Source organism: Aulonocara stuartgranti (assembly GCF_965226115.1).
Source record: "Aulonocara stuartgranti genome assembly, chromosome: 12".
NCBI lineage: Eukaryota > Metazoa > Chordata > Actinopteri > Cichliformes > Cichlidae > Aulonocara > Aulonocara stuartgranti.
The window spans coordinates 11,750,488-11,778,317 of NC_138948.1; the positions used below are offsets into that span (position 1 = coordinate 11,750,488).

Consider the following 27,830-nt stretch of genomic DNA (forward strand, 5'->3'; position numbering starts at 1 on the left):
ATTACAGTGTAGCAAAAAATGGATGTAAACCATGTTTAAAGGTGAAACTCCATACCCTCTTTTGCAAAACAACAAAACAGGGAGGGGAAGAGCCCTCCAGAGCAGTTAGGTTTTCCTGTTTTCCTCCATTTTTAAATCGGTTTAGTGTAAGTTACCTTTCAGAGTAGGTTCGTCCATTTTTGTATTTTTTAAAGCTTATGTTTTGTGTTAGTTTCTCCTTTTTGGATGTGACTTAAGCAGTTCAGAATAAACACTTTGAAGGTATTTACAGTGAACAAGCACGCGCACCAGTGCCTCTGCGAGCGTGCTGTGTTGATGAGAAGTAAACACATTTCCACTCATGCATTTTAATTCTATCCGTCCACTTTTTTCGTAGTCTAACTCTTAATTTTTGTTTGATTCAACTGAAATGTTTCACACCCAGTGTCTCCTGATGTAAAATAACAATGCACGAACACACACAGTGTGTAAACTTTATTCCTCTTTCTGTATGCAAGAATTGTGCAGATAAAATAAGCAACTGGTGTGCAGCTCAGATTATTTGCATTTTATCTTTGACAAATCCAGTGCCGGGACCACGACGGGCCAGAGCTCTGCTTATCACATGGGGACGTTGACATGAAATAAAGTCAATAACTCATCTTTTGTTACCTTGAGCAGCCTTACCTCAAGATTTTGGCATTTATTCATCTGCTGTTTTTGCATTTTGTCATTTTCTTACAAAAATCATTATGCTTTTTAAGACTACAACAACACACTATAGACAATACATATTCCATAATACTTTGATTAGTTAGGTATTTCAATATATTTAAATTATACACTGTTTTCAGTACAATAATGACACTTGAACCAGCCGGCACCAGGACGTGAGCTAACATTCCCCTGTTTTCATCTCGAGTGTGTTGGAGCTTCGCCACACTTTTGTTTGTTTTTTTTCATTAGTTGGATCAGAAAGTTTCATCATACATAACTGGTTTTTTTTACTCAACATTAGTAATACTTCATATACTTGAGTGTAACATGAAAATTGTGCTCCTGGTTGCAGCATTATAGTTTGGCAGCACATGCACAGTCTACAATTCGCCTTTCCGTTTTCACCTGCTTTCTTTCAGCCTTTTTGCCACAACCGTTACCGAAACTCCAAAAAGTCGACTGATGAGATCAACCGCTCTGACCCAGCAAAAGGTTTGCAGCTGCAAAGGAGTGGAGATATCATTGAGTGTGTCTTGATTTTGGTGACGAAACCCCCAAAGGCTTTAGAGGCTACACGCATACTCCCACACACACATACGCACACAGAGACTGTAACCTCATAAAACAAGTGTTCTTAGTCCATAATACAGCAAACAATTTGTACCTGTTGTGAAAGGACAAATAAAACTATTGCACAGTAACTGTCTTTCTAATCAGAACATGAGACAGTTGCAAAATTAAACATGAACAAATGAGCCCGTTTTGCCGCCTCATCAGAATGTGTAAGGCTGTGACAGTGCTTTAGGAGTAAGGTACCCCTAAACTCTGCAGTAAAGTCTCTTCTTCAGTGCTAAAATTAAAAAGAAAGAAAAAAAAAAACAGAAAAAAAAGCTGCTCTATGGTTAATAAAGTCTACATGGAACAGCAACATGACAGAGTGGTTTGGCGCAACTAATGTTATCTTCAGTATGCTAATACCTCTAAGGAGCTGAGAGGTGACTTCATGCCGTGTAGATCAGTGATGCAGTTATAATGTCTGAGTGGAAAATACAACAGGGGGGGGGGGGGGGGGGGGGGGGGTCCGACAGACTTGATGCCACCCTTCTAAAGTGGGTGTGGAAAAACTAGAGACAAAGTTTCTATTGCAGTTTCTGTGAATTCACATGGAGCCTCACTGGGAAATGAAGGCCCAGCGAAATTTCAGGAGGCTGTACGCCACCAGTCAGCCAGTTGAAACCCAGAGCAGCAGTGTGGTTCAGGGTGGGTGGATGTGTGTAGGGAAGAGGGGTGGAGGAGAAGGACGAGTTGGCGGATCTACATGCTGAAGCCGTAAGCGGGCTGAGCGGGGTAGCCTGCGGCAGCAGCGGGAGGGTAACCGTAGCCAGGATACGCTGGCTGGGTAGCCACTGGAGAAGGAGAGGCAGTCAACATCAGCTGCTGACCTGATCACATAAACAAAAACAAACACAGACAAAATAAAAATTTCCCCCGTCTTTATAAGAAAGTACACATGACTGGACTGTTTTGTTGAACTGCTAAATTTGTTTGTTCTATATCAAACAAAATTATGGGGCTTTTTTTTTTCCACTTAGGTTTTCTTTATGTGTTGCTCAATGAGCCTGTAATTCTTTTGGCGGTGTAAAGCTAATTACACAGCAACAGCTGCTGCTGGTTTCAGATAATAACAGAAAATGCAAGCGTGTCCACTTATTATGGGTAAACTAATCAGCTAGATTATATCATTGTAAAGTATAGCCCAAGCTTCATTTGGGGAAATCATTTACTTTATCCAGGAACAACAATGTTCATCCCTCAGTGAGCTGTTCTGCCTGTAAACCTACCGAACACCATCGGCTGAGGTTCTGTCACTTCCTCTTCAGTTTTTCTTTGGCTTTCGGCCTCCTCCAGTTTGTCCACCTGAGGGCAACAAAGAAGAGAGGACGGATTAGACATCACTCACATGCTTACTGTTGAAAGAAAGTCTGAGTTTATGGATTCTAGGTATCGTGCAGAAAGTATATAAGCTCAAGTTGGCTCAATCTGTTTTTCATATTTCATAGATTTTTGGCAAAAACTTTGCAAATTACAACATACACTCTAATACCTGAGCTTTAAAAATACACTAAGGCTTATCCCACATCAAATTAATAAACACTGACAAACACAAGCAGTTACAGAAGATATATGATCTTCATCTGTGAAAGACAAAACTACAATCACCACTTCACAGTGCAGCTAAAGGTGAGAAGATGCCATGCAGGTTTGGTGAGAATTTCTAATAAAGCTTGCAGTAAAAATGTTAAATGAAAATTTAAGGGTCAGTTTACCCAAATCACATTAAATAAAACCATTTAACCTTTTATCACATCTAGTAGCATCAAATGACTTGTGACACTCCTGCTATCACCCCAATCCAACAGGTTCTGCTCTGAGCTTTAATATACCATCTTTCATTCAAATACCATCTGTGACTCAAAGCTGTTGTTTATTTTTTATATTCACCAGTAAATAATTTGCCTTAAAAAAAAAAAAAAGTCTTTACATGGTCTGCATCTTATGAATTCCAGATAACAATGAACAATGACAAATTTGGAAAGGTGCTAATTTTCTAAAAGCTAAGTGCTTTATGCACCAGGAAGAAAAGCAGATTAACATCAATCCAACAGAGCAGCAACAAATCCAAAATTGCATCACAACTCGACACCAGCAGGTTGATTTTATTTAATTTTGATATTTTATTTTAGTGATTTGTGTAAAATTGACCCTTTAAAAAGAAGAATTAAGGTAAGGTTTAAGGTTAAAGAAATATTTGAATACAAGGAGAGCAAAAGCTAAACAGTACGTTTCTAAATTCCAATTTTGTGCCATTAAAAAAGTGCTACAAGATTAAGTGGCAGTCACAACTTCAACGTGCACCTGATCACAGCTGCAAGCAGACCCTCCTGACTGAGTGTTTATCACTGCTGGCCTAAAAATCAAGCTAAGGGCTCGCAGGTCAAGCTCATCCTTGCCAGGCGTACAGTAATTGTGAATTGTTTGTAGCACTAATCCTAATCCCTAAGTGCAAAGGAGTAATCAGGCACTGTGCTTTAACTGTGGAGAAGGCTGAATACTGAAGGTTTATAATTGAAGCTCGGTCAGCGCAGAGTCATGTTGAGTCAGAATTAAAGAAATAAACATTTCTTAAAAAGTTGGGACAAAGGTGTAGAGAAAAGAACATGATATTTGCATATACAATGGTATCACTGGGGTAAGCTGCCTGTTTAACATGTATGTACTGAACTACTTCATGTGAGGCGGGGTTGGGATTTCTCTACCTGATTAGCTGCTCAAACTGGCTGTTAGATTCCACCCCAACCTGTTTGACCAGTACCAAAGGTTTACCTACAACAAACCTAAACTGAAAAATTAAAACTAACTGAAAAGACTTCCACAAACTGAGGAAAGGGCACTACATAACCTTTGAGGTTATTGTTTGCAGCCCTGCACTAATTTCAACAATAAAAACTAAAACAAAGTGACCTTTAGTTAGAAACATGGGGGTGCATCGAGCAAGTCTAAAGCCAAAGCAGCTTTTTCTCTGTGATTGTCTTCTTTTCTGGGCTTTCAAAAAGCCTCTGTCAGATGGAAAGATCACAGCGTTTCAAGGCTTTAAAAATGCCACTTGACACAAGATGCAGCCCCAAGAGAGAGAAAAGTTAGAGGTATCCGTTAGGCCAGGACAGGCTAATCCTGGTGCTGAAGAAGAAAAAAATAAATAAATAAAAAAAATAGTGTACAGGCCTTGGCTCCAGAGTTTTTGTTTTAGACTACATTTACCTTCTTGCACTTGACAGCTAGAAAACACTTTATAATCTACCAAACGTCCCTTTACTGCTGCATATTTACCCAAAATTAAGATGCAGACTATATACTCAATTATAATAGTCACTCTTAACTTTAACCAGTAAACATTATCCATTAAAAATTGTTATGTTTCATCTCTGTTGCATCAGATTTGCGTCAATGTCACTAAGTCATTATTATTTAGGCTCTAAAATACAATTTGGAATAAGAGGAGGTTAAAAATGTTCATTTCACCTGGTCTAACTCATATACTACTGCCACATTTAGCCAGATGTTTTATTAATGTTTTCACTGAAAAGTAGTTATGTGTCTATTTATTTTTATTTCTCATGAACTTGTGTCAAATGGCTAAAAACCAAGAGAAATAAATAACTAAGATTAGGGCTCACTGGAGGGAAACCTGCTTAATCTGAACATGTACTGGCACAAGTGGAACAAAAGCCTGCACACTACTACAGTTCTCCAGGACCAGACCTAGTTAGGCCAAATTCAATCTACAGTCCATGCTAGGTTCCTACATCAGAAACCTAAGAGATAAGTTACAGGAAAAACAGACAGACAGAACACAGAAGAGAATTTTTTTAAATAAAAAGGGCCAGAGACCGTCACCTTCGCTGCAAACTCATCAACCTGGAAAAGAACCCAAAGACATGACCTCACATATCTGCAGGTAGCACTGGCAAATATACTTAAAGGTCATTATGAAGATTTACATGTTTCACTCTGGCTTGTAGTGATTTTTTTTTTAAAAATCCATCTAGATCGTTTTGATGGTATTTGCATGGTTGTGGAAATACAAGCTGTGGTGACATCGTCGCTTGAAGGCTTGAATGTAACAGAACTAAATGACACTTTTAGTGTCTTGTGGTTCTTAAAGTGCCAAAAAAAATTTCATACGACAAACTCGACATTAACGCCTTTTCCCAGAAGTATTGACCTAGTTGCACAAAATAATTGCACAAATCTTGTTGTGAGCACTTTCATATAGGAAATTACCTTCTGCTGAGCAAACTACACCGGCTAATATAGATGGACAAACAGCACTGCAGGCCAGAGGGAAAAAAAATGGGCTGAACTGTCCCTTTAAATATTATTACTTAAGAAGGCCTTAGTCTCTGCCTTCTTGTCTCACCATATATGTTTGACCTGTTTCTCAGAAATCACAGACATATTACATCACCAACACCACATATTCTTCTTAAAATTACACAATAGTGAAATCTATTTTAGTGGTAAAGCTGACATCAAATAAACTCCTGGTGTTGATTGTCAGCACCAACCTTCGTGAGGTACTCTCTCATGACCTGGATAAAGTACGGCATGGCAAAGTCCATTATGTTGTGCCTCCAGGCCAGCTCCAGCACCACGTCAGGGTGCAGGAGATCATAGGAGGCAAACAGGCAGGCAGCAAAGCACTCCTTCCTGCCCTCCTCTAGGAACCACTGGAGTAAAGTCTCTGCCAGCTCAGCATCCTTAGACTCCGCTGCATACAGCATGGCATCCTAGAAGAGACAAAAATGTATCTCATTCACATGGCTGAGTGAAAGATAAAATCCTTTATCTTCAAGTGTGAGAAATTAGCCAAAAGAATCATTCCTGTGAAGTAAACAAACACTGCCATCTATAGGTACATTGAGGAAATGGAACCTTTTAAAAGTCGTCTGTATTTTTAAGAGCTTTTCTATTATTTTTTTCATTACCTTGTATAGCTTGTCCTTCTTGCAAAGCTCCACGCTCTGTCTCCAGCGGTTGTTGCCCTTATACAAATAAGCAGCAATACGCCTGAACTCAATCAGTTCATGCTTTTCTAACCTCTGAGCCAACCCGATGGTGTCAAAGTTGTCATAAGCATCAATGGAGGCTCTCAATCCCTGTGGATGATACACGGATAGAAATGCATTGCATTTGAGATCCAGAGGTAACAGCGTCCTGGGCACTGCTTCCTGTACCCATTTACACCAGTATGATGTCTATCCTCAATCCATAACTGGCTCTGTGGATTTCAACATAAAGAGACTGGTGCTGGTGTGAAAAAGCAGGCGTCATCACAGCAAAACAAAATTGCTACGTCTAAAATTGGAACCGCTGCTATCAGTGGCTACGAGAGGGGCTAGAAAATCACCTGCGATTTACAGCCAGGCCATAGGTTATATCCTTATGACTTTCTTTACACAGATATTACTCTTTTTTTTTTTTTTTAGCTTTGTAGCATTTGATTGCCATACTTGTTTGAATGTCTAAAAAAAAAAAAAAAATTGTAAATAATGCTTACAACACAGTAAATAATACAAAAGCGACAAAAAATGGCAACAAATAGGTCACATATTTGAGCTCTTTGTGTTTTACATCACGTGTTGTGATCAATATAAGTCACAGAGCAGGCTGGCAAACCTGGTAGTCTTCCTCCTCTGTAAGCAGGTTGTTAAGAGCTTCATTGACAGACTTGTTATTGTGATTCTGCACAGACCTCAAGTAAGGCTTGACCAACTTCAGCTGGTTCATCTAAGAGAGAAAAAGCAACCCATGTCACACCATATCAGCAATGGGTCTAGTTTATTTAGAAAAACACATTTTATTTAATATATGTTTTAAAAAGTGAAGCTGGCCATGCTGGTTGTTACCTTGCTAAAAAAGATGACAGCCCGGCTGTGGTCCAACCGAGGAGACAAAATGGTCAGCAGATCATTCAGTAGGAGGGGTTTGTAATCCAGATAGAAGGATAGAGACTTATAGTAGAGCTCTACGTTGGCAACCTAAAGGATAAAAGAAAAAACACAAGAAGTGATCAATTGATCATGTAAGCAGTTTGTGAAAATAATAAACATTTGAAAATAGCCGTGTTTACCTTTGCAATAATATCTTTAAAAAGCCCTTCTTTCCATGCGTCAGTCAGATGAGTCATCATAGTGATGACAGCGTTGTCATACTCCTCATATTTATCGTAAAGGAAAACCAACTCTGCCCATAAATGAGACTGCTCTGCAGCACGAAGAACCTGGTAGACAGAAAACATTCATTACTGTCAGAGATTTGTTTGGCTGGTCTAATAGATTTGATATATTTGAAGTAAAATGTCTTGAAGCTTTGAAAGGCTGACGTCAAATAGATGATTTATTTTTTATGTAACCTACTCTTTTTGAGAGGGAGGGGGGAAACACACACACACACACACACACACACACACACACACACACACACACACACACACACACACACACACACACACTGAGCCAAAAAAAAATAAAAATTCATATCAAAGCATAATTATTTTTTAACCATTTACCGGTATATAGATGTATTAATACACATCTTTTGAAATTAGCAAAATATTAAAATAAAATAGTATTTCATGCTTTTAACCATTTTTAAAAAAAGATATTTAAAGTTTTTAAAAGGTTATTTGAGTGCAAGATGACAAACAGTTGCATAAAGCTGGTAAATGAAAGTTTAATTGCTGCAAGTCACCAGAAATGTGTCAGTAAAGAACTAGCTGTAAAAGACAGAAAAACAAGTCAATTAATTTTCTGTCTGCCTCCTTTTTCATGGCGCTGATGAGAAGCAGAATGTTCACGGAGTAATGAATCAAAAGATTTCATGGCACACAAGCAACCTCTTTGATCCGACAAAAGAAAGAACAGTTTTGAAACGGGCAAACGCGCACACATAGTAACAGAAACACTACCTTTGGGATGTTGACTCTGGACCAGAAGAGCTCCAGGTGCTCCCTCATCTTCTGAGGTTTGAACTTTGAGTACAGGATGGCGAGCTCGGTGAACATACCCATATGGGCCCGCTCCAGACCCAAAGCAGCCTCGAGCAGAGCAATGAGTTCCTCAAAGTACCCGCGGTCCTGGTAGTAGCTGATAAGGTCCTCCAGCTCGTCAGCATGGATCACAATGTGAAGGCCGCAGATTTGTGCCAGACGAAACTCCTCGCCGTCCACGCATGCAAAACATACCTGAAAAGAAATTAATGCATGAAACTGGAGATAGCCAACGATAAACAGAGGACCACTTCTATCATTCATATCATCATATCCTGTGTTTTGCTACCTTTTCGTGTAATCCTCTAATCATCAAGAATCTGTCATTTTTTACATGAAGTGACTACATTAGAAACACTGAGGTGACCTGAATTAAAAGCTGTAACAATAACATAAAAACTGCAGCAAGAAAATCACTCAATTTCAATCTTATATCCACAGAAATAAAACAAAACTAATAATAAAATAAAAATTTAAAAAAAGCTGTTAAATCAGCCCCTTAAGTAGTTTTATAAATCTTGTTTATGACAGGCTCAGACTGCTGGGTAGCCATAGTGCGTTTCTCTCCCTCACTTTCCTTTCTGTTTTTTTCCCCATGCATTTATAAGCACTATTTATATTTATATCCACTATTGCATGTCACTGACATTTTGTTTTGTCCTGTTTTTGTTTACCATCCATCTCTTTTGCTTGTAAGGAACCGTGTGATCATTGGGGCTTCTGTCTGTAATGTCACAAAAATAAAGCGCCTTGAAATGACTACTCTTGTAATTCGCCACTATATTGATTCAGTTATGCTCAGTATAGAATTACGGCATTGTTTCCCCATGTCTTTTAAATTAATCAGACAAAGCGGAGACCTGTAATTATACTAGAAAATGTTTTTGCGCCTGTTACCTCCTTCCATGTCCGTGTGCTGTTGGCTTTCCTGGCGCTGTCCACAGCTGCCTGGTACTCTCCCAGGTGGACTAATGTGGATGCAAGTCGAGCAAAGTTGGACACATTGTTATACAAAAGTTTGGCTGCTTCGTACATACCCTCCTCATAACATCTATCGCCCACCTGGAGAGGTAGAGATCAGATGATGAATATATAGATAGCAATCATTTTCTGGCAAAGAGCAAAAAGCACATTCTGCAACAGCTACACATCTCTTTAACACTACAGCTGGAACTTTTGTTGTTGTTTTTTTTACCTGCTGTATGTGAGCATTGTTGGGCCCGCTGACAAATTCTTCCAGCTCAGCCAGACGGTTAGTTTTAGCTAAAGCAAAGATCAGCTCCGTTTCCACGTAAGACTCTCTGGCTTTCTTCCGAGCCATCTGTAGAAACTTCACCAAATCCTCCCAGTTATCTAGAAACAGCAACACACTACAGATCAGCTCAGACCCAAGACTGATAAACACCATTAGCATGTTTTACCTGTAAATCAAAAACGTACTGTTCTTGCTGGCTGCGTTGACCACCTCCATGTACGCTGACGGGTCAACGGCTTTTATGTATGAATCAATGGCTTCCTTGACCAGGTCTCTGTGCAGCTGGGCTCTTGCTAACTGACTCCACACTGCAGGCTCATTACAGCGCTCCGCAAACTCATAGGCACGGTCTAAGTTCCCTATGTGCTCTATCAGTACCTAGAGGGATACAAAATAAAAAATAAATAAACAAGAGATGGCTATATTCTATGAGCCAACATGAGATAAAACAATAGGACTAGCATTTTTAAGGCTCGTTCGTTTTCACTATTGTGCTAAATTCACAGTGATTAAGAGAAACTGATGAAACCTGCTATCATTGGCAAATGACTTTGTTAGTTTAGTTAAAGGGCTTACCCACAAGTACTTTTAATGGCCCGGATTTAGGAAAGGTAAATATCAATTTATTCATTAATCCATTGATTTTCTTAAATGTTTTTCTAACTTTGGTAGGAGGGCCCGGGAGATTATGCCAGTTCTTACAGGTCGAGAGATGAGGTATACCCTGACACATGAAATATAAACATCAAATGTCGCAACAAATTCTTTTACAAAAAGAAATGGAAATTTGTACTTAATTGAGTAAAATAAATGCACATATTAATGTACATTTTTACAGAGAAAAGGTTCTGTGATTAGTAACTTTAGCTTACTGTAACTTCGACCTCCAGCATCAGTGCAGTTTTAGCAGGATTAGGTTTGTTTTTACCTGTATGGCTGAGGTGTTCACATCAAACTTCTTGAAAATAGCAAACGCCTCTTCAAAGAGCTCGTTGCTGATAGCGATGTTTGCAATATCCGGAGCATCGTAGTTGTCTAGCCTGTTAATGTACTCCATCACACGAGTGCGATCTGCCTTGATGGCCGTCAAAATAAGCAAGTTCTGTAGGTTTCTGCAAAAAAAAAAAAAAAAAAAATGTTAGAAAAATGGTTGCACGTAAATGATCACCATGAATAAGCTGTGAGCCTGAAGTACCTGTGTTCACTGAAGACTGAATTATCAAGTACGATTTTCTCCAGAAGTTCAATCAGCTCATTGGGCAGGTCTGCAGTCATGAAGGCTTTCACTGTGACCGACACCTCCTCTGGGTCTTGGGTTTCTGACAGAGCTGTCTGCACCACCTGAGAGGAGGAAAATCGAAAATAAATGTTGAAAGAAAAAAAATATATATACAATTCATGTTTGCGTGCTTTACTTTAAAAGAGGTGGAGGATCCCATACCTGGTCGATGAGCTGTCTTCTAAAAGGATTGTTTTCTTCTAACACAGTCGCCCAAAGCTCTGGATCTTTCCGCCGTACCAGATATCGAGCCTCACTCTTAAATAATGAATTCTCATTGCACACCTGACATGAACAAATAGTTTAAAATGCATTCATCATAATTATTTAAACTATGACACTAAAGCCATACAATGTGATCTACATACTTTGATGAGGTCTAGATCACACTGCCCTCTCTCATAAGCCACACAGGCCAGGTGGGGGTCTCTCTTCTCACAGTAGCGTCCAACCACGGCGCTGTCATAGAACGGGTTCTCCTTCAGGAAGCGCTCGGGTGTGTTGTTGCTGTCAATGTAGATCTTGGCCAGGGCGTTATGGGTAGCTGGCTCTTCACATCCTTCATGGATACGAGACTCCAGCCATGGCAACAGAAGTTTCAACCTGATAGCAGAAACTGTACGTTAATATAAAGCTTCATTACATAATACCTAGGAGAAGCTTTTAAAATTCATTTCATGGCAAGGACTGGTAAAAGCACACATTACATTTCTAAGATGATGCTACAATGTAGCTTTTTCCTGTGATGTAATGCACAGCCAGAAGACTAGATGGCAGCATTGTCCACTCAGCATTGAGTCATGTTTTAGGGTTTCTCACTTCCACCTTTGTTGATACAGACTAAATAGCTTCATTATATGAGACAAAGTTATTCTGCTGGTTGATGCTGAGGTATCGATGAAACACAATGACAACCTCAGAGAATCCACTCTAGAAATCACCTTTGGTGTTAAAATTAAAACATTAATTTCAACTTCATGTATGCATTAAACTAACAAGAATGCACTGAGCAAACACAAAGATAAATGTCTGTATATTTACATTCATGTATTCCACTCCTGTTTGTGAATGCTTAAGGATTTATAGGCATCAGCTAAGGAGATCATGATTCTTTACTATTGATCGCCTCAAGGTTTATTGGAAAAGAAACAATTTTCAAGTTAGTATTTGTTCTTTTCCTTCAATGACTTGAGGGGAAAACACACATAACTAAGTGGTTCAGCAGAACCGCAAACATGGCTTGCACTCTGATCTATCATTTAAACTCATTCCTACAGAAGTTAGATTTAACAGCTTTTATGTACCAGCATGATAGAATAGAATAGAATAGAATTCAACTTTATTGTCATTGCACATGCACAGGTACAGGGCAACGAAATGCAGTTTGCATCCATCCAGAAGTGCTTTAGTGATATAGATATATTACAATATATATTAGCAATAATATAGATATGTGAGTATATTACAGAAATGGGTCTATTATGGTATGTTATAATGTACACGGTATGAAGTATGTTGTGAATATTCTATAACTATAAGTATGTACAGGCTGTAGTGAGTACAAGCTATGTAAAGGATATGAACAGGATATAAATATGAAAAACTATACAGAATATGAAGCTACCTGCGCATTAAAGGCCAGGTCATTTCAGAAGCTGCTATAAGAGATGACAGGAAATCGTTTTACCCTTTAGTCTTACCTGTTCCTTTTCTCTACCTCGTCCACCAGCTCATCAGTGGAAAACTGCCCTCTGACCACCATGATCAGGTTCTTAATAACATCCTCAGAACAATCCACATCCAATAAACCTCCAATCACCACTGGTAAACGACTGGGGTTGACCTGAAAGTAAGTGGGTAGGATTCAAAATAGAGAAGCATCATGCAGCTCGATAACGATAACTAGATAATAATCAGATTATGTATAAAGTCACCCGAACTGTAGATCTTACCTTCTGTACATAGATTTCAATGTATTTCTGCAGACTGTTGCGGTAAAGGTAGAGAACTAGGTCGTGGACAAAGTCAAAGCGATCACAAACAATGATAAGAGGAAGCTGGTCCGTTAGCTTTGCTTCCTAGAAGCAGAAGAAACATGAGGTTTATTATGAATTAACTCTGGAAGATGCTAATATCAGAAAAATATGCTAGGGGATCTTTATACCTTGAGAAAGTTTTTAACCCTGTCTGGGTCGTAACAGTTGCTTTCTCTACAGATTCTCTCCACTTCTTTGATCTGGCCAGTCTTACAGGCAGCCTGGATGTATTTAAAGTGAACATCGGGCTCTTGGCTGAAATTCACAATCGACCCAAGGAAGTAAAACAAGCCTTGTAGAGATATGAGAGGGGAGAAACAACACGGTGGTTAAGTTAATCTAGTGTGAATTCAAACCTGCAGAAAATGAGGAAAAACCACTCCACCTACCTTCATAGCTCTTGAAGGATTCAAAAAGCTCCACTAACGCTTGAGTTCCCAGCTGTTCGTGATATTTAGATGCTACCTGGACACACAGCTGCAGGTTCTGCCTGATATTAGCCGACAGCATGGCCCTTAAACACTCTAAAGAGTCTTCAACTGACAAGGAGCCAAAAAAGTTCACCAGCCACTAAAAAGAAAAAAGAAAAAACGGGGAGAAAGTAAAGCAACATGTTGAGCACGGAGGAAAAAGGAGTCATTTCAGGAAGCATTTTCACACATTAAAGAGTAAAATGAAGCCGCTCCCAAGAGAGCAGTATACAGGCATCATTGCCCTTCTACAGGCATACCTCAGGGTTGAGCAGATGTGTGTGAACCACGGCTCGTTTGATATCGTACAGGTCAGTGTAGTGTTCAAGAGCTCTCTGTAGTAGTCCTGCCTTCTCACACAGCTGAGCAACATGGGCACGGTCATAGTGCGTGAACATCTGGTTCCCAAGGATTGCATCTGCTACCTAAAACAGCGCATACGCACACATGAGCAAACACATTGTATTTAACATTAGTAAAGAAAAGGTTGCAGGAGAGTCTGAACATTAACATTCACCTGGGGGGCGTGTATTAGGTTCATCTCAAGCAGACGTGTCTGCAAGTGACCTTCTGCTGGGCGGTTGTTCTTTAAAGCATCCAATAGGAAAGAGGTGCACTGCTGGATCAGACTACCCTCCATAAACACATCAACAATCTACCAAAGAGCATGAGAGAAAAGAGCAGTCAAAACACAAATAGCTAGACAAAGTTCTCTTTTTTTTTTTAAATTTTATTTCAGACCATCTGTGAACAATGATTTGAGTTAGCATGCAAAGGCTTGAGTTGCACACTATTAAACACCACAGGCCCGGCAGCCAGATGTTTCTGTTTTGCAGATGTCCTTAAACATGAAACGCTCACATCCGAAAAGCAAAGGTCGCCTTAACACCATCACTTTTCATAAAGTCATCATCTTCCCTGTTTGAGATTAGGACAGAGCGGAGTGATGATGTGGCTTTAAAGGGAGGAGAGGGTGACTGACTCAGTGAATTCCTGGCATTGCTGCCACATCTGGAATAACACATATGTAGGCTCCCACACTGGGCACTTTGTGCGTTAGCGTGCATGTATAAGGCTAATCAGGCACATGCATTTTAAAGGGAGCACACGAGCAGGATGTCTCCAGTGAGAGAGGCGTTCACGTTTGTGCGGGTTTACCTGGTTGATGTTGGCCAGCGGTTCCTCATCCTGGACCAGCATCTGAGCAAACTGCAGACCCTGGTCTGGATTCACACGCATCACATTCCGCAGCAGAAACACCCAGTCTGGGGTATATCCCACCTACGCAAACGCAGAAGGATAAAAATGCACTTTCAAGCATCAATGCAATACTATAAACATACTGCATGCCTGCCATTTGTGCAATGCTCAAAATTTAAATGGAAACACAATAAGCCTTCCGATTACCTTTTTAGCATACAACACTATCTTCTGGAATTGGCCAGTCTCTGCAAAGCACTGAATGACCTTGTTGGGGACATTTGCTCTGAGGTACACACTAAGAGCGAGAGTGGGGTCAGAGGCCTTCACCAGGTCTCCCAGCTCCTCTGAGCACTCCAGCTACAACACAAGAGGAGGAAAGCTACTTCACTTACACTGGTCACTGTAAAATAAATAAAATAAATGTATATCTACAAATCTGCCTCATTTCTTTAATCCTCCAGTTATACCTTGTCCTCTTTCAGCCATTTCTCCAGTAGTTGCTTGCGGCCCTGTTGCAAGACAGGCCTGCACAGCTCCAGAGACTCAAACTTGTTGAGCTGGCCCTGGTCCAGAAGAATACCAAAGTACTGCAGCAGTGGAGAGGCTTGACCCGGCTGGGCCGGGACGCTCTGAAACTTGCGGATGGTTTCTGCTGTTCGCAGGATACCCTGAGGCGAGGAAAGACATCAAAGAATGAAGGAATTATTAGTCGTAGAGTAAAAAACAAAACAAAAGCAGATTCCATGAAATGTTTTGAAGGAGAACTTCATGTTTATTGCAGTGTTTTCACATTAACATACACGGGATTCTTTTTGGGTTTCGTTTTTCAGTGCTGAATCACAGTGTGTGTAACTGTCATAGTTTTAAGCACCAACAGAAAAATATTTGACAATTTGATTCTGTGCAAATGCAAGACTCCTTGTGCAGTTCTCACCCACACCTGGTTCATATTAGCATAGGCAAGAATGACAAAATGGCAGCAGAGACAGGCGTACCTTGGGTGCTGATGCAGCAACCTTCGCAGCCTCTGAGTAACTTCCCTGGGCAAACAGAGTGTTGAACTTCCTAGCAAAAAGCTCCTCTGCCCCAGCAAGGTTTGACCTGACAGCTATCCTCAGGGCGAGATCAGGGTTCTGCAGCACGTTGGTGGCATAGTTTACAATATTCTCCTCTTCCACACATACTGACAAAACCTATAATAAAAAAGGAACAGATAATAATTAAGAACTGCACAGTAAAAATAACTAAACTTAAGAAATGTGTCCAGTTAACAGTCCAGTTTCTTAAGAATGTCTGCCAGGCATAGCTTGCCAAAACATTACAGTCATTACAGTCAATAAACATTTCACTTGGGAATTTGTTCTGCACACACTCACTGCCCGTTTGCTTCTCACCTGTCCCTTCTTATTGACACCAATGATTCCCGAAGTGGCTTCGTGAGGAGCGGTTACAAAGATGGTCTCAGCACTGATTCGGTTCATGTAAATACACACTCCAGACTCCAGGTCGTACAGGTGAATGTAACCATACTTTGTGATCAAGTATATTACGCCATGCTTACTACCAATCTGAGGAGAATAATTAGAAAGAGAAACATTCAGGAGTGACCCATAATGTGGTGAGCAGAGTACAGTAGAAGCAGCCTCATTTTCTTTACCTGCATAGCAACAGGAAAGTCTGTCTGGGCCTCTGGTGGGAAAAACACATCCACAGCTTTCTTAGCAAATGGCTGGTTTCCTGCAGCTGGCTGACCAACTTCGATGATGTGTAACTGGTAGAAGTAAACCAAGACAACAGTACAGCAAATGAGACCAAAAAGAACATCACAGTTGAGGATTTGTACATTAAATAAACTTTCCTGATGCTACCATATAGGAACTTCAATTTTAACCAAAAGGCATGACGCATAAAAGTTATTTCATAGGATTCTAACATAAACATTACTCTTTCAAGGCACTTCAAAGCAGTTTGCTCAGCAGCTAAAAACACAGATAGCATCATGGGTACATTCGAATGGCCTTCACCTTTCCCCCAGCCTGTGAGCGCACAGCAAAACAGAAGAGAGTGGAAGGTTTGGCATTTCCCTCCACTTTGAACTCCCCGAAGGCAGCAGCGTGGCCCTCGATGGGCTGGGACACTTTCCTGTCAACGGAGTACAGCTGCATTGCTCCGACCACACGGTTTTGCTGGAGGACAAGGAAAAAGGAAAAAAAAAGGGTGGGGGAAAAAAATTGATATGTTCAAGTCATTAAGGATCAAAGATACAGGTTTAAAATTCAGGCAGTGTGTTTGTATGTGTATGAACAAATGGTAGGTATTATCTGTGCATTTGGTTAGATGTGGGTAAACAAACTGTTTGCTTATTTGATTTACATATACATATAAAACAAGTTCACTTTGAAATATGTATGCATGTTGTCATACTTTGACATAGTCCTCTAGATCCAGACTCCTTTAGAAAAACAGAAAAAGAGTGGTGTATTGATTTTCTTATTGAGATTCAGCAAGTCAGCAAAAAAAGACATCTGTCCATCCATTTTTCTTTCACCTACTGAGGGTCAGGTCACAGGGTGCAGCAACCTAAGCAGAGAAGCCCAGACCTCCCTCTCCCCAACCGCCTCCTCCATCTCATTGAGGCGAGCAAAGAGATGTCATCTTTGCAGCGTGTCCTACTCTTTGATCTCCTCCCACTATGACATGTCCAGAACACCTTGCCCAACAGAGGACAGAAAATATCCTAGTCTGATACCAGAACCACCTCAGCTTGATCCTTCAGACAAAACGTATTTCTTGTATTCTTCAGTTATTACCAAAAGCTTGTGACCATAGCTGAGGGTAGGGATGATCAACTGGTAAATGCTTCACTTTTACATTCAGCTCTGTTTACCACAACAGACCGGAATAGCATCCTCATCACCAATCCATCTGTCAGTCTCCTGCTCCCCTCACTTGTGAATAAGACTCAGAGATACATAGACTCCTTCACTTGGGACAGCAACTCTGACCTGGAATAGGCACTCTACCCTTTTCCAGCTGCAAACCATGACCGACTCTTTGTGTAAGAGAAGGATAAAATGCTGCGAGGCTGGTTACAGCAGAAATTTCTGGGAAGCTTAATTGTTAGAATTTCATGCCACTGTTCTCAGAATCTGTCTTTTATGTGTTCCTGGACGAAATTGTTTTTTCTTTTTAATGACATTATACACCCTTATTGGCATAATACAATGGCATAACCGCTTGATCTCTTTATCCTCCCCTTCAGTGAGCAAACAAATATGGGAAGTGATGAAGTTCCAAGTTTATTGGTTCCTGTAGAAAGTAGATGATCCAGTCATTGGTTAGGAATGCAGATTTTTTTTTTTTTAAAGCTAATTCACTGTCGCACAATAGCTAAAGGTTTCAAAACTTAGTGTGGTAAAAACAATTCTTTTGCTTTCCAGTGTGTACCTGCTCACAGCCAAAACCTTCCAGCCCAGTGAAGAGAACAAAAGTTGACCTCAGATAAAGTGTTCTTTGTGTGATCTTTTGTCCAATAAGGCTATAAACAGGGATCGGAGAGATAAATATTCCTTTCACAGAAAATGTTTATATCATCTGTGCTTTCATACCTGTGCAGAAATCCCTATCAGCAGTAACCACTTCTGTTGTTCGTCAGTTCTGTAGTTAATGATCTGACATCCGGCCAGACTGGCGTGCCGATCGAATACTTTAGTCGGTTGGGAATCCCCCTCCATGCTCCAGTGATAGACGGCAGTATCTGTCACCAAAGCCACGGTGTTTACAGAGATCCACTTCCAGAACATGACCTCCTCTGACATGGTGTGAGCCTTCATCTTACTCTTCATCTCAATGTTGAAGATCTGCAGCGTCTTGGCAGCTGAGGGTCGGTAAAGAAACAGAGACGTGAGACGAAACAGGCAAGAAAGAAGTCGTCAAATAACTCCAAACAACAAATTAAATAGCTGTTCTGAGTAACACACAGACCGGCAGATGAACATGTCTGCCTCGAAATAGTTAGAAAATAAATAGAGCTACTTTTAATTGGAACTATTTATTCATTGAGGAAACGTTTTAATAGCTTGTTCTTTTGATTATTTCGAGTGGCGAAGACCTAGTTTCAGCCAAGACTTGATGATTTTCTTTAATGTAACTACTGTTCCGTGCTGTGAGCACCAGTGTAATGGGGAACCGAGGGAGATTTCTGACACGAGTGTTCAAAACTCGTGTCAGAAATAAAGAGCAAATAAAAATTATATCTGAACTGCTCGATATTGTTCGTAAGCCAGGGAAGCACCACTCTTTACTGAGTGACCTGACCCGCAGCTACAGAAAGCAGACGGCAGCTTTTGAAAATGTCACAATTGACTAAACACAGATACAACCTCCATTTACCCAAAATACTTAATGAAAAACAAACAGGTGATGTAATGCATGACTCATGTAAATACTAGAGCTGCTGTACAAACTTGCAAACACAGAGCCTTTACGATACATAAATGGCATCCCTTATGTGCAGGAAGGAAAGATCTGAACATTGATTACGGCTGCTGGCACACGCTCACAGAGGCGAGCAAAGGTGCACAAAGAGTGCCCCGACTCCTCTCACTGTATAACATCTGATGATGCATACCACACATACACATCTACCAGCATACAAGTCATGCTAACACATGTGCAATTCTCATAAAAGTAGGGCATTTGCCAGAAGATTAGGCTGGAGTGTGGGTGTGCGTGTGATATTGAGGTGCCTTTCTTGTAGCCATCTGTGTTTTGATTGATCAGTGGTCGAAATAGATGTGCATAGTTAAAAGGGATACAGGGGATAGCTTTTATGAGAGAGACATGGCCAGTGTATCATCACAACAGCGTGCCAGACGGGTAGACAGACAGAAAGCAACTCACCGTCTGAGAAATGACAGAAAGCAAAGGAGAAAAAGCAAAGTGTCAATCAGGTAAGAATGAGAAGACAAAGATAGACCATAAGGAAAGGGGCAAACAGGGAATACTGTGCTTAGAAGGAGGAGGGAGGGAGGAAGGGGGAGGAGGGAGAGAGAGAAGCATTATAAGCAAATCATCCTGATCAGCGCTTGTGTTTGTGCTCTAAGGGTTAGTTTCAGTGACAGGCGATCAATTTTCACAACCAATTTACTACACTGGGTAATAGATGTGAGTGCACTCGGCATATTTACAACATTGACAGGCATTAATCTTTGCTGCGACTTTCCCACAGCATTTCTAGTAAACGGCTAAATCTGTTAAAACTAGAAGCAAATAAACAGTGCAGAGGCCATGCAGACTTCATTCTGGGACTTTAAACAATAATAAAATACTTTGCGCTTAATATAGGGCCACCAGTAATAAAAGCCAACAGACTTTTTCTTTTGCCTCAGAACAATACAGTATTTCTCATCTATTGGCCACTGCTGCCTAAATGTGTTGTGTCATTTCTATATGCGTCGTCATCATCATACCTTTGAGGGCGATGACTTTGCTGGCGGGGTTCATGATGGCACTGTCGGCAGAAATCGGTCTCCTGATTGGGTTGGTGGGATCCGACATGTCCACAATCACCACCTGGTTCTGCTCGCCCACCTTCTCACGGATGCAGATGAACTTGTCCGACTCCATCGTCAGATAGCTGAACCCAATGTTGGCTGGGTTTACGCCCAGGTTCTGCAGCTAAAAAACAGTTTTGAGGAAATAAAAGTGAGAACCTTTAGCTTAATTATGTTACCCCATTTTACAGTGGTGGAGTATCATATAACGGTCAGTAAGCTAGTCAGTAGCTGGAAACAGATACAAGTACATTTCCAAGAAATGGCTAAACAGTTTATAAAAATGACAACACAGATGCAATCACATTTAAAGAAAGAGTATGACCACAGACATGTCTTCACATATACACAAAAACAAAAAGGGTAGGAGCTAATGATATATCAGAAGTATACCAGATGACAGAGCTGTAGCTAGTAGTATATATGTGTTTGTTTGCTACCCATTTCATCTAGATGAGCAGGAACCTGTACCCTGAAAACCCCCCAACACTTTTTAGTAAGCACTGTTAGTTAACTGGAAATTGTAGTTTAAAGTACTTTGAGTGGTCAGTACGACTAGAAAAGGCCTACATAAATGCAAATACACTGTAGTACATTAATTATTATAGACTGTATCATAGATAAGAGAAAATTGCATTCAGCTGGCAGACACATTTTGTATGTATATTTAGTATACACAGTATAGTACATTTTGTAATAAAAGTACTTAAAAATTAATTATTGGTCAGTGAGCCCATCCTCATTCACAGGCGAACAGCTGCAGCCAGTTTGTGAGAGATATGCATAAGGTGACACATAAAGCTATAAAACAGAACTGCATTTCATTCTCTTTATTTTAATTTTTACACAGCATCCCGACTTTTACAGAATTGGGGCTGTGAAAGCAAAACTCAGCCACAAGCACAATATTCCTGCTTTAATACTATGCTTTTGTTGCAACAACTTAAAATGTGGTGAGAAAATATATGTGGGAGCAGCTGCCATTTGCTTTTTAGGGGAAGAGAAAGTAGTGAGCGATGGATCATAACATGGACTTGATTAAAATAGCAGCAGGTCTGCTCAAGTTTTCCAGGGATACTCTTAAAGGTCGTTTTCCCATACAGGAGGTCTGGTCGGTGGTACATGGAGCCAGGGGACAAGCGTGGGCACACAGCTGGATGTTAACTAAACAGAGCTTTATTTTACACAAGCTGACAATAATTTCCAGAATTTCCTATGATATAAATAGTAATGCTGTCATTGTACTTATCATTACATCTCTAATACTTAATTTTATTAAAGCTCGACTGGACCTTGACAGTGTATTTAATCATCATTTTAAGCAGCTAGCTGTAAATAAAGTTTAATTACCACTAAAAAAAAAAAAAAAACTAAAAAAAATAACAACAACAAGAGATTCACTAAAACCAAGAACACATTAGAAAATTTTAATAAAGCAAACCTAATGAGAACAAGTCAACACAACATCACACATTTGCCTCAAAACTAACAAACATGAAAAAGTCCAGTTTGGTTGAATAGAGGAATTACTGCACACATTGTCAAACTAACTGAACTGAGAGGACAGACAGAAACATGCACTCTCCCTCTGATGACTGAACTGACTGCATTATGCAGTCTGAGGCAAGCGGAAAGGAATCCTTCTGCTCATCACAAGGACTGTACTATCTCGCAGTTGGCTGATAGAGCAGGAAAACAAATCATGACCGCTGAGCCATTTAAATCATGTCATCTCCAAAACAGGAAGGATGCAGCAGTGTTCAGCCTGGGGTGATCAGAGGGGCTGCTTCCAAAGAAAAATAGAATTATCCTTAATTAATTATATCCAAAATATTTTTAGATTTTCACTTATACCAGGTGCTAGCTTTAGCATAGGCTACGCTTATCAGTATTTTCATGTGTACAGTGGTTAGTCACTTTTTTGGGGGGGGGACATGTAGTTATTACCAAACACAGTTGTTAGTTTTTTGCAGTTTTTTGGCTTCTTTTTAGATTTTGTTGTTGTTTTCGAGACCTACAGTCCTGTGACCAATCAAAAGACAGAACTGATGCAGACCACGAAATTCAGTTTCTTCCCTTAAAATGCTCTGCCAGGCCTTTACAGCAGCCACCTTCAGTTGCTTCTTCTTTGAGGATCTTTCTACCTTCAGTTTTGTATTTAACAACTGAAAATCTGCTCTGCTGGGTTGAGATCGAGTGACTCACTTGGTCACTGAAGAAGAATTTCATATTTCTTTGCCTTGAGGAACTCTTGGGTTGCTTTTGCAATATGCTTCAGGTCATTATCCATCTGCACCATGAAGTATCATCCAATCTGTTTTGCTGCATTTGAATGAATGTGAGCAGAGAGTATATCCCTATACAATTCACAATTCCTCCTGCTGTTTCTATCAGCAGTCACATCATCTAGTAACCCAGTTCCACTGCTAACCATACATGCCCATGCCATAACAATGCCTCCATCCTCGTGTTTGATAGAAACTGAGGTATGACTCCTCATTCTCCACACTTTTCTCTTCCCACTATTCTGGTACAAGTTCACCTTGGTTTCATTTTCATGTTCTCAAGCGTAACCAGTGTTTTGCACCTTTTTGTAAACCCTGTATTTCCATTCATGAAGACATGTTTTGATTGTAAATCTTAACAATGGTACCTCCATCAGCTTGAGAGTGCTCATGACTTGGTTAGATGTTGTGAAATTCTTGAGCTGGTCAGTGCGTTCATTCTTTTTAAGAATGTACCAGATTGTAAAACTTCAGGACAAATCAACAATGTCCAATCGTAAAATTTTGTGCAGCAAATCGTGTTGCCACACTCGAATTTGCATAAAGCAGGCAGCCTCACTTCATCCAAGGCCAGGGGCCGTAACAGTTTCTGATAGGCTTATTTTGGTTTTAGCAACATCTCTTTGGACTTCATATTAAGAGTTCCAGTGAAAAGCAACTACATGAAAGTTCAACATTTGTCTGCCTAATTTGTCATCTAATAATGAGGAAACTGACCTCACTTAATCAGGCACAAATTGAGCCTCTGAAAACTAGCACCATGTATGAAAATGGCTGTAATTCTTAAACAGTTAATGCAACGCAAACCACAGCCAGATACATTCTGTTTGGGACAGCCAATCATAAGAAAGCTGCTTTAAAAGTAGAGAAACAGAGTTAAAGCAGCTTGTTTCATGCAAAGGATCACCTTTGGGGTTGTGCCAATGTCCAAGGAAAGTCCAAGAATAAAAATATGGAGCTGCAAATTAACATAATTCCCCTTTCACAACATTACAGAATCAACTTTAACTGAAGCATGTTTGCAGTTTATAATAAAGAGACAAATATTTCATTAAAGATCAATATTCAAGTGCTGCTTAACCGTGGAACAAGTTCTTTAAGCCAGAGAATTAATTAATTAATTATGCAGTTGGCATTTTTTAATGTTTATTGTCCCAATGATTAAATAATAAAGGATGAGAATAATAATATTTTCATTGTTTAAGGCATCTTGTAAAGGCCACAGAAAAGCCCTGGGGGAGGAATGGAGCCATATGCTGCATCTCTTCAAGACTGCCAAAACTATCTCTGGAAGCAGAGGGAAGGGAAGTTACAATAAAGATAATGGAGGAAAAGATAAGGTTGGGAGTGAAAGGAGGAGCTCAAGACACTGACCAATATCCTGTTGGCAACGAAGAGAGGGAGCAAACCATTGTAAATAAGAGAAGTCAGAGTGATGTATGTGCCTCCTGCGAGAAATGAAGAACAATGGCCAAGAGGTAGCAAGGTATGTTGATTCTAGTTCCAGTAACACAGGCCTCTGGCATTTTACAGTACGATTCAGGGTGGAGAGACCGGCTCGCTGTAAGAACACTCCCCCCCAGCTGATTCTTAGTCGAATATGCCAGACTAAAAACCCACTTCAGCTTCATCTTACTGTCTCCAGTGATCCATTTAAATACTAACCAGTGATACACTGCAGACTCCTCTAAGCAATCTTCGCTGCACACATGAGACAATAAAAACAACGTATTAATACGTTAATACCGCAGTAACAAAAGGCAGGAGATCTTAACTGATGAAGCAGCATTGACGGTATTTGGTGAGTCATAGGATGGGTGGACATCTTGCTGAGGCACTGACACGTTGAATCAGCAGCTGATGGTTTTGGGCTCATGACGAGATTACACAAGCACTTTTTTTTTAATAAATCGAAGAATGTGGGGGGGGGGGGGGGGGGGGGGGGGGAGTGGAACTTGCTCGCAAAGCGCGTAGCCTTTATTTTAGGAAATCAGAGTTTGTTTTTTGTCTTGGTCTCTCCATCTTTCTCTCCTCTTGTCCCCTCCCCCAAAACCAGTCGCACCCTTCTTAACCCATGGTCTACCAGAGGGTTTCTTCCCGTTATCAGGGAGGTCTTCCTTCCTGCAGTCGCAAAGTGCTTGCTCATGTGGGATCATCAGATTGTTGGGATTTTCTCTCAATTTAGTTGGATCTTTACCTTGAAGTATAAAGTGCCTTGAGTAAAGTGTTAGTGTGAATAGTGCCTATATAAATAAACCTAAAGTATATAGCTATGGCGATCATGAACACCTTAAAGTAGCAATGGATTCTATTAATATTCGAACTTCCAAGTCAGAATAAACACACAGATATTTATCTCTGATTCTAGTGTGGATTGTAGAACAATCCGCACTTGTAGTTAATCCAAATTTCAAAGTTCATGACCCATTTGAAATTACAGAAAGACACAATGTGAGTGTTGTATGTGTTGGATGACTGCTCTTTCAATGCATTCATGATCGAATTCCGGTGACTGAACACAGACGCTCAGCCTTGTCCCTGCCAGCCACTGCTGCGGTCACAGATGTGTCCTGTTAGACTCGCTTAGACTGTTCTGTCATCCTGCTTCCTATCCTGATGCAATTTGCCAGGCTTAAACGGGGGCCTGCTTACCTCAGTTATCTATCAAACACATCCAGTGGTTTGACGTGGTGGCGTCATTTCATTAGTACAAATACAGCAGGTTCACTTCTCCCGACTCAGCTAGACAGGACAATTTTCAGGCACTTCAGAGCTGCGGGAAATCTTTGCACTTACACAAGCTGCTACAGTACGTAGGCTGCTGCACCGACAGCCAGCACAAGAGCCACAAAAGCTGTAAATGACTCTCGCCTTCATAATTCACCAGACCATTCTCAGTCCCTCATCTTTGTCTCCATCATAATCCACAGAACCCAACTCTGATCCACCAATTACTGCATTGATTTAAGGACAGATTCTGCCATGCTCATGCACAGTATGGTTCTAGAATCATAAAGCAAAGTAAAGAGAATTTACCCCACAGCTTAGTGACAGTGTGAGGTTAGGCAGGTAATCCATAGCTGGCTTTAACACTACAGAAACCCCAGTCCTTCATCTTATATGTCTGCACTAAACAGAGGAACATTAAAGCGATTTTTTTAATGCTCATTTATCTCAACATTAATCTGGTTGAAGGTTTGAACAGTAGGTGGGTGGAGCTGCACATTCACAGACCTCTTCTGAAACTTGTGCCATGTTATCAGCATTTAAATAGTATATGCATGACAGAAGATGAGAAAAAGCATAATCAGGCCCATTTAAACAACAGTTTTAATAGTCAGGATATTATGGCATTTGCTGTACTCTGTATATTATGCAAGTGCTAGCTCAACAAGCTGGTACCTCATCACAAATCTAAATCCATGTTACACTTGTGAACCTCGGCCCAGACTGCAGACACTGAGCTGTAAATACCAGGCCAAGGAAAGGAAAAAAAAAGCTAAACAACTTGAGGCCCAAAGTCCTGGGTTTGCAAATTCCAAGCATTTTTCACTCTGCTGGAGCCACCTAGACTCACAGGAAGATACGACTGTAGCAGAGCTGGGATTTCACGGTAGAGGTGAAACATAAAGCTGCGGGCTGCTTATCGCCGTCTCAAGGCCTGATTTTCTTAAGACATGTATAAAGGGAAAGGTCTGTGCTGTTGTGAGCAATCTGGACTAATAACCAGACATTGCCAGGTACTGCACTGTGCTCCATCAGTGAGCAGCAGTGTACCGCTCCTGTCAGTGAGGAGAGGAGCCTGCTAGGCTGCAGGCTCTTTTGGCTGGCAGTTTTTTAGTGGATAAAGGATCTTTGGCTGAGAAAGTGGGGCTACTGGCCAGAGGAAGGGAGCAGAGGGAGAGAGAAGGGGGGTTGGGACTCTGAGCTTTTATTTTTTTCTAGTGAAAGGCCATTTCACTGCCTGCTGTTACCATAACAACAGGCTACAGACCAGGGGAGGTGGAGGGGTGCATCACAAAGTTTCTCTTCTGTCTGCAAGACACCAAGCACTGGGGCTGCTACGGGACAGCGATTAAAAATCCATAGCAGTGGAAAAAAAGGGGGCCATAGTGCAAATTGTTCCCCCACAGACGACTAAATCACTGGCTGCTTGTTTTCTTTTCTTGTCACAGATTGTAAAAGGGCATTTGTGTTGTGTGTGTGCACCCGCGTGCGTTTTCTCCACCAAGAGTCTGAGGGGCTTGAGTTCCTCTGATATATTGATGCAAATTGCTTTGAAGCTGTGCAGATGCTCCCTAAGACAAAACCAATACAATAAAATAAATAATCACCATGAGTTTGGAGACACATTAAATCAATATGATATTGACGCTGCATTATGGAACTAGATGTCATATTGCGTTTTGGTCATGGCAAGATATCAATCGAATGATGCGTTTCTGGTCTTACGGGCTTCATTACAACTGATTGAGCAGCCAGTTTCCAGAACTTATTCAACTGCCGAGTGAATCCAAACATAACCGCTTTTTACATCCCCCTGTACACCTACATCCAACGACCAAGATCTAAATAAAGCGCACAGTTTCATGTTGTTACTTGAAACACATTACGGTGATTTTTATCAGTTACGCCCAGCTGTGTGCAAAAGCTGGGCATTTTGAGAGACACTGGTTGGGATTTTTGCTCCTGAAACTGGGAGTATTTGGCTGCAGGACATGACAACAGCGTGGCAGCAACAAAGATTGAGAACAAGTGCCATTCATTTCTCAGATACAACGTAGCGCGAACAGCTGAGCTCAGTTGTCACAAAGTGTCAAAACACCGCAGTGAAAATGACAGCGTCGTTTATAACTTAAACGGGAAAAACTGCGGCGTATCCCCCAATACACACACACACACACACACACACGTACGTACCGGTCCGCATTGGGGCTGTGTATGATCTGACTGTTCAATTTTTACAAGTCATCATCTGCCCGGCAGGAGAGAACTAGGCCTGTAGCTATATTGAGCACCACCCCGCAGCCCTTTTTCAGATTCCATTTAAATGCGACATGTGCTGTGTGTGTGCGGACCCACAAGGGCGAGGAGTGGCGCAAAAAGAAAGGAGCTGGGATTAAATTTAGGGATTTCTGTATGTCTGCTTACCTGCAGATGCTCCTGAAATCGTATCGGCAGTATCTGAGCCATTTCTGGAGGGTTTCTCTGCCTGAAGAGTCCGCGAGGAAGGAAAGGGGAAGGGGACAACAAGAGGATAAAGGTGGTGTTCTTCTTTGTGTGCCCTAAATGCCCAAAAAGTCAAACTGATGGGCAGTAGTAGGTAGTCTGGGTGGCTTGCGTTGGTATCACACGAATCCACTGACTGCTCCCATTCAGTAGCCTCCCTTACACCAGTCCTGAATCAAAAACTCCGCACCTCCGCTAAGAAAACTAGTCCAC

At 40.8% G+C, this 27,830-nt stretch overlaps 1 protein-coding gene across 2 annotated transcripts; it reads right to left on the bottom strand.

Annotated features, from left to right (window-relative positions):
- Window positions 1-459: 459 nt before the first annotated feature.
- On the bottom strand, window positions 460-27,830 carry cltcl1 (clathrin, heavy chain-like 1). Of its 2 annotated transcripts, XM_082555089.1 has the most exons (32): window positions 27,540-27,830; window positions 20,020-20,227; window positions 18,157-18,425; window positions 16,573-16,734; window positions 16,206-16,319; window positions 15,943-16,116; window positions 15,544-15,741; window positions 15,016-15,216; window positions 14,753-14,905; window positions 14,504-14,626; window positions 13,863-14,000; window positions 13,606-13,770; window positions 13,265-13,445; window positions 13,004-13,167; window positions 12,792-12,917; window positions 12,540-12,682; window positions 11,208-11,442; window positions 11,002-11,124; window positions 10,756-10,901; window positions 10,489-10,672; window positions 9,746-9,938; window positions 9,501-9,658; window positions 9,203-9,367; window positions 8,225-8,500; window positions 7,388-7,537; window positions 7,164-7,295; window positions 6,934-7,044; window positions 6,243-6,413; window positions 5,823-6,044; window positions 5,146-5,172; window positions 2,538-2,613; window positions 460-2,138 (listed from the first exon to the last, which is right to left on the bottom strand). In XM_082555089.1, the coding sequence occupies exons 1-32, from the start codon at window positions 27,579-27,581 to the stop codon at window positions 2,011-2,013; spliced, it is 5,058 nt and encodes a 1,685-aa protein (XP_082411215.1). In that variant the 5' UTR covers window positions 27,582-27,830; the 3' UTR covers window positions 460-2,010. The 2 variants fall into 2 exon arrangements, with proteins under 2 accessions (XP_082411215.1, XP_082411216.1); XM_082555090.1 differs by lacking the exon at window positions 5,146-5,172.

What these genes read in the sequence shown, in the direction of transcription:
- cltcl1 (XM_082555089.1), bottom strand. Translation starts at nt 27,581, where the DNA reads ATGGCTCAGATACTGCCGATACGATTTCAGGAGCATCTGCAG. An exon ending in CACATCTGCTCAACCCTGAG is followed by an intron (nt 13,446 to 13,605) that starts GTATGCCTGTAG and finishes TTTTCTTTTTAG; the next exon opens with TGGCTGGTGAACTTTTTTGG. An exon ending in TTGAAATCTATGTACAGAAG is followed by an intron (nt 12,683 to 12,791) that starts GTAAGATCTACA and finishes ACTTACTTTCAG; the next exon opens with GTCAACCCCAGTCGTTTACC.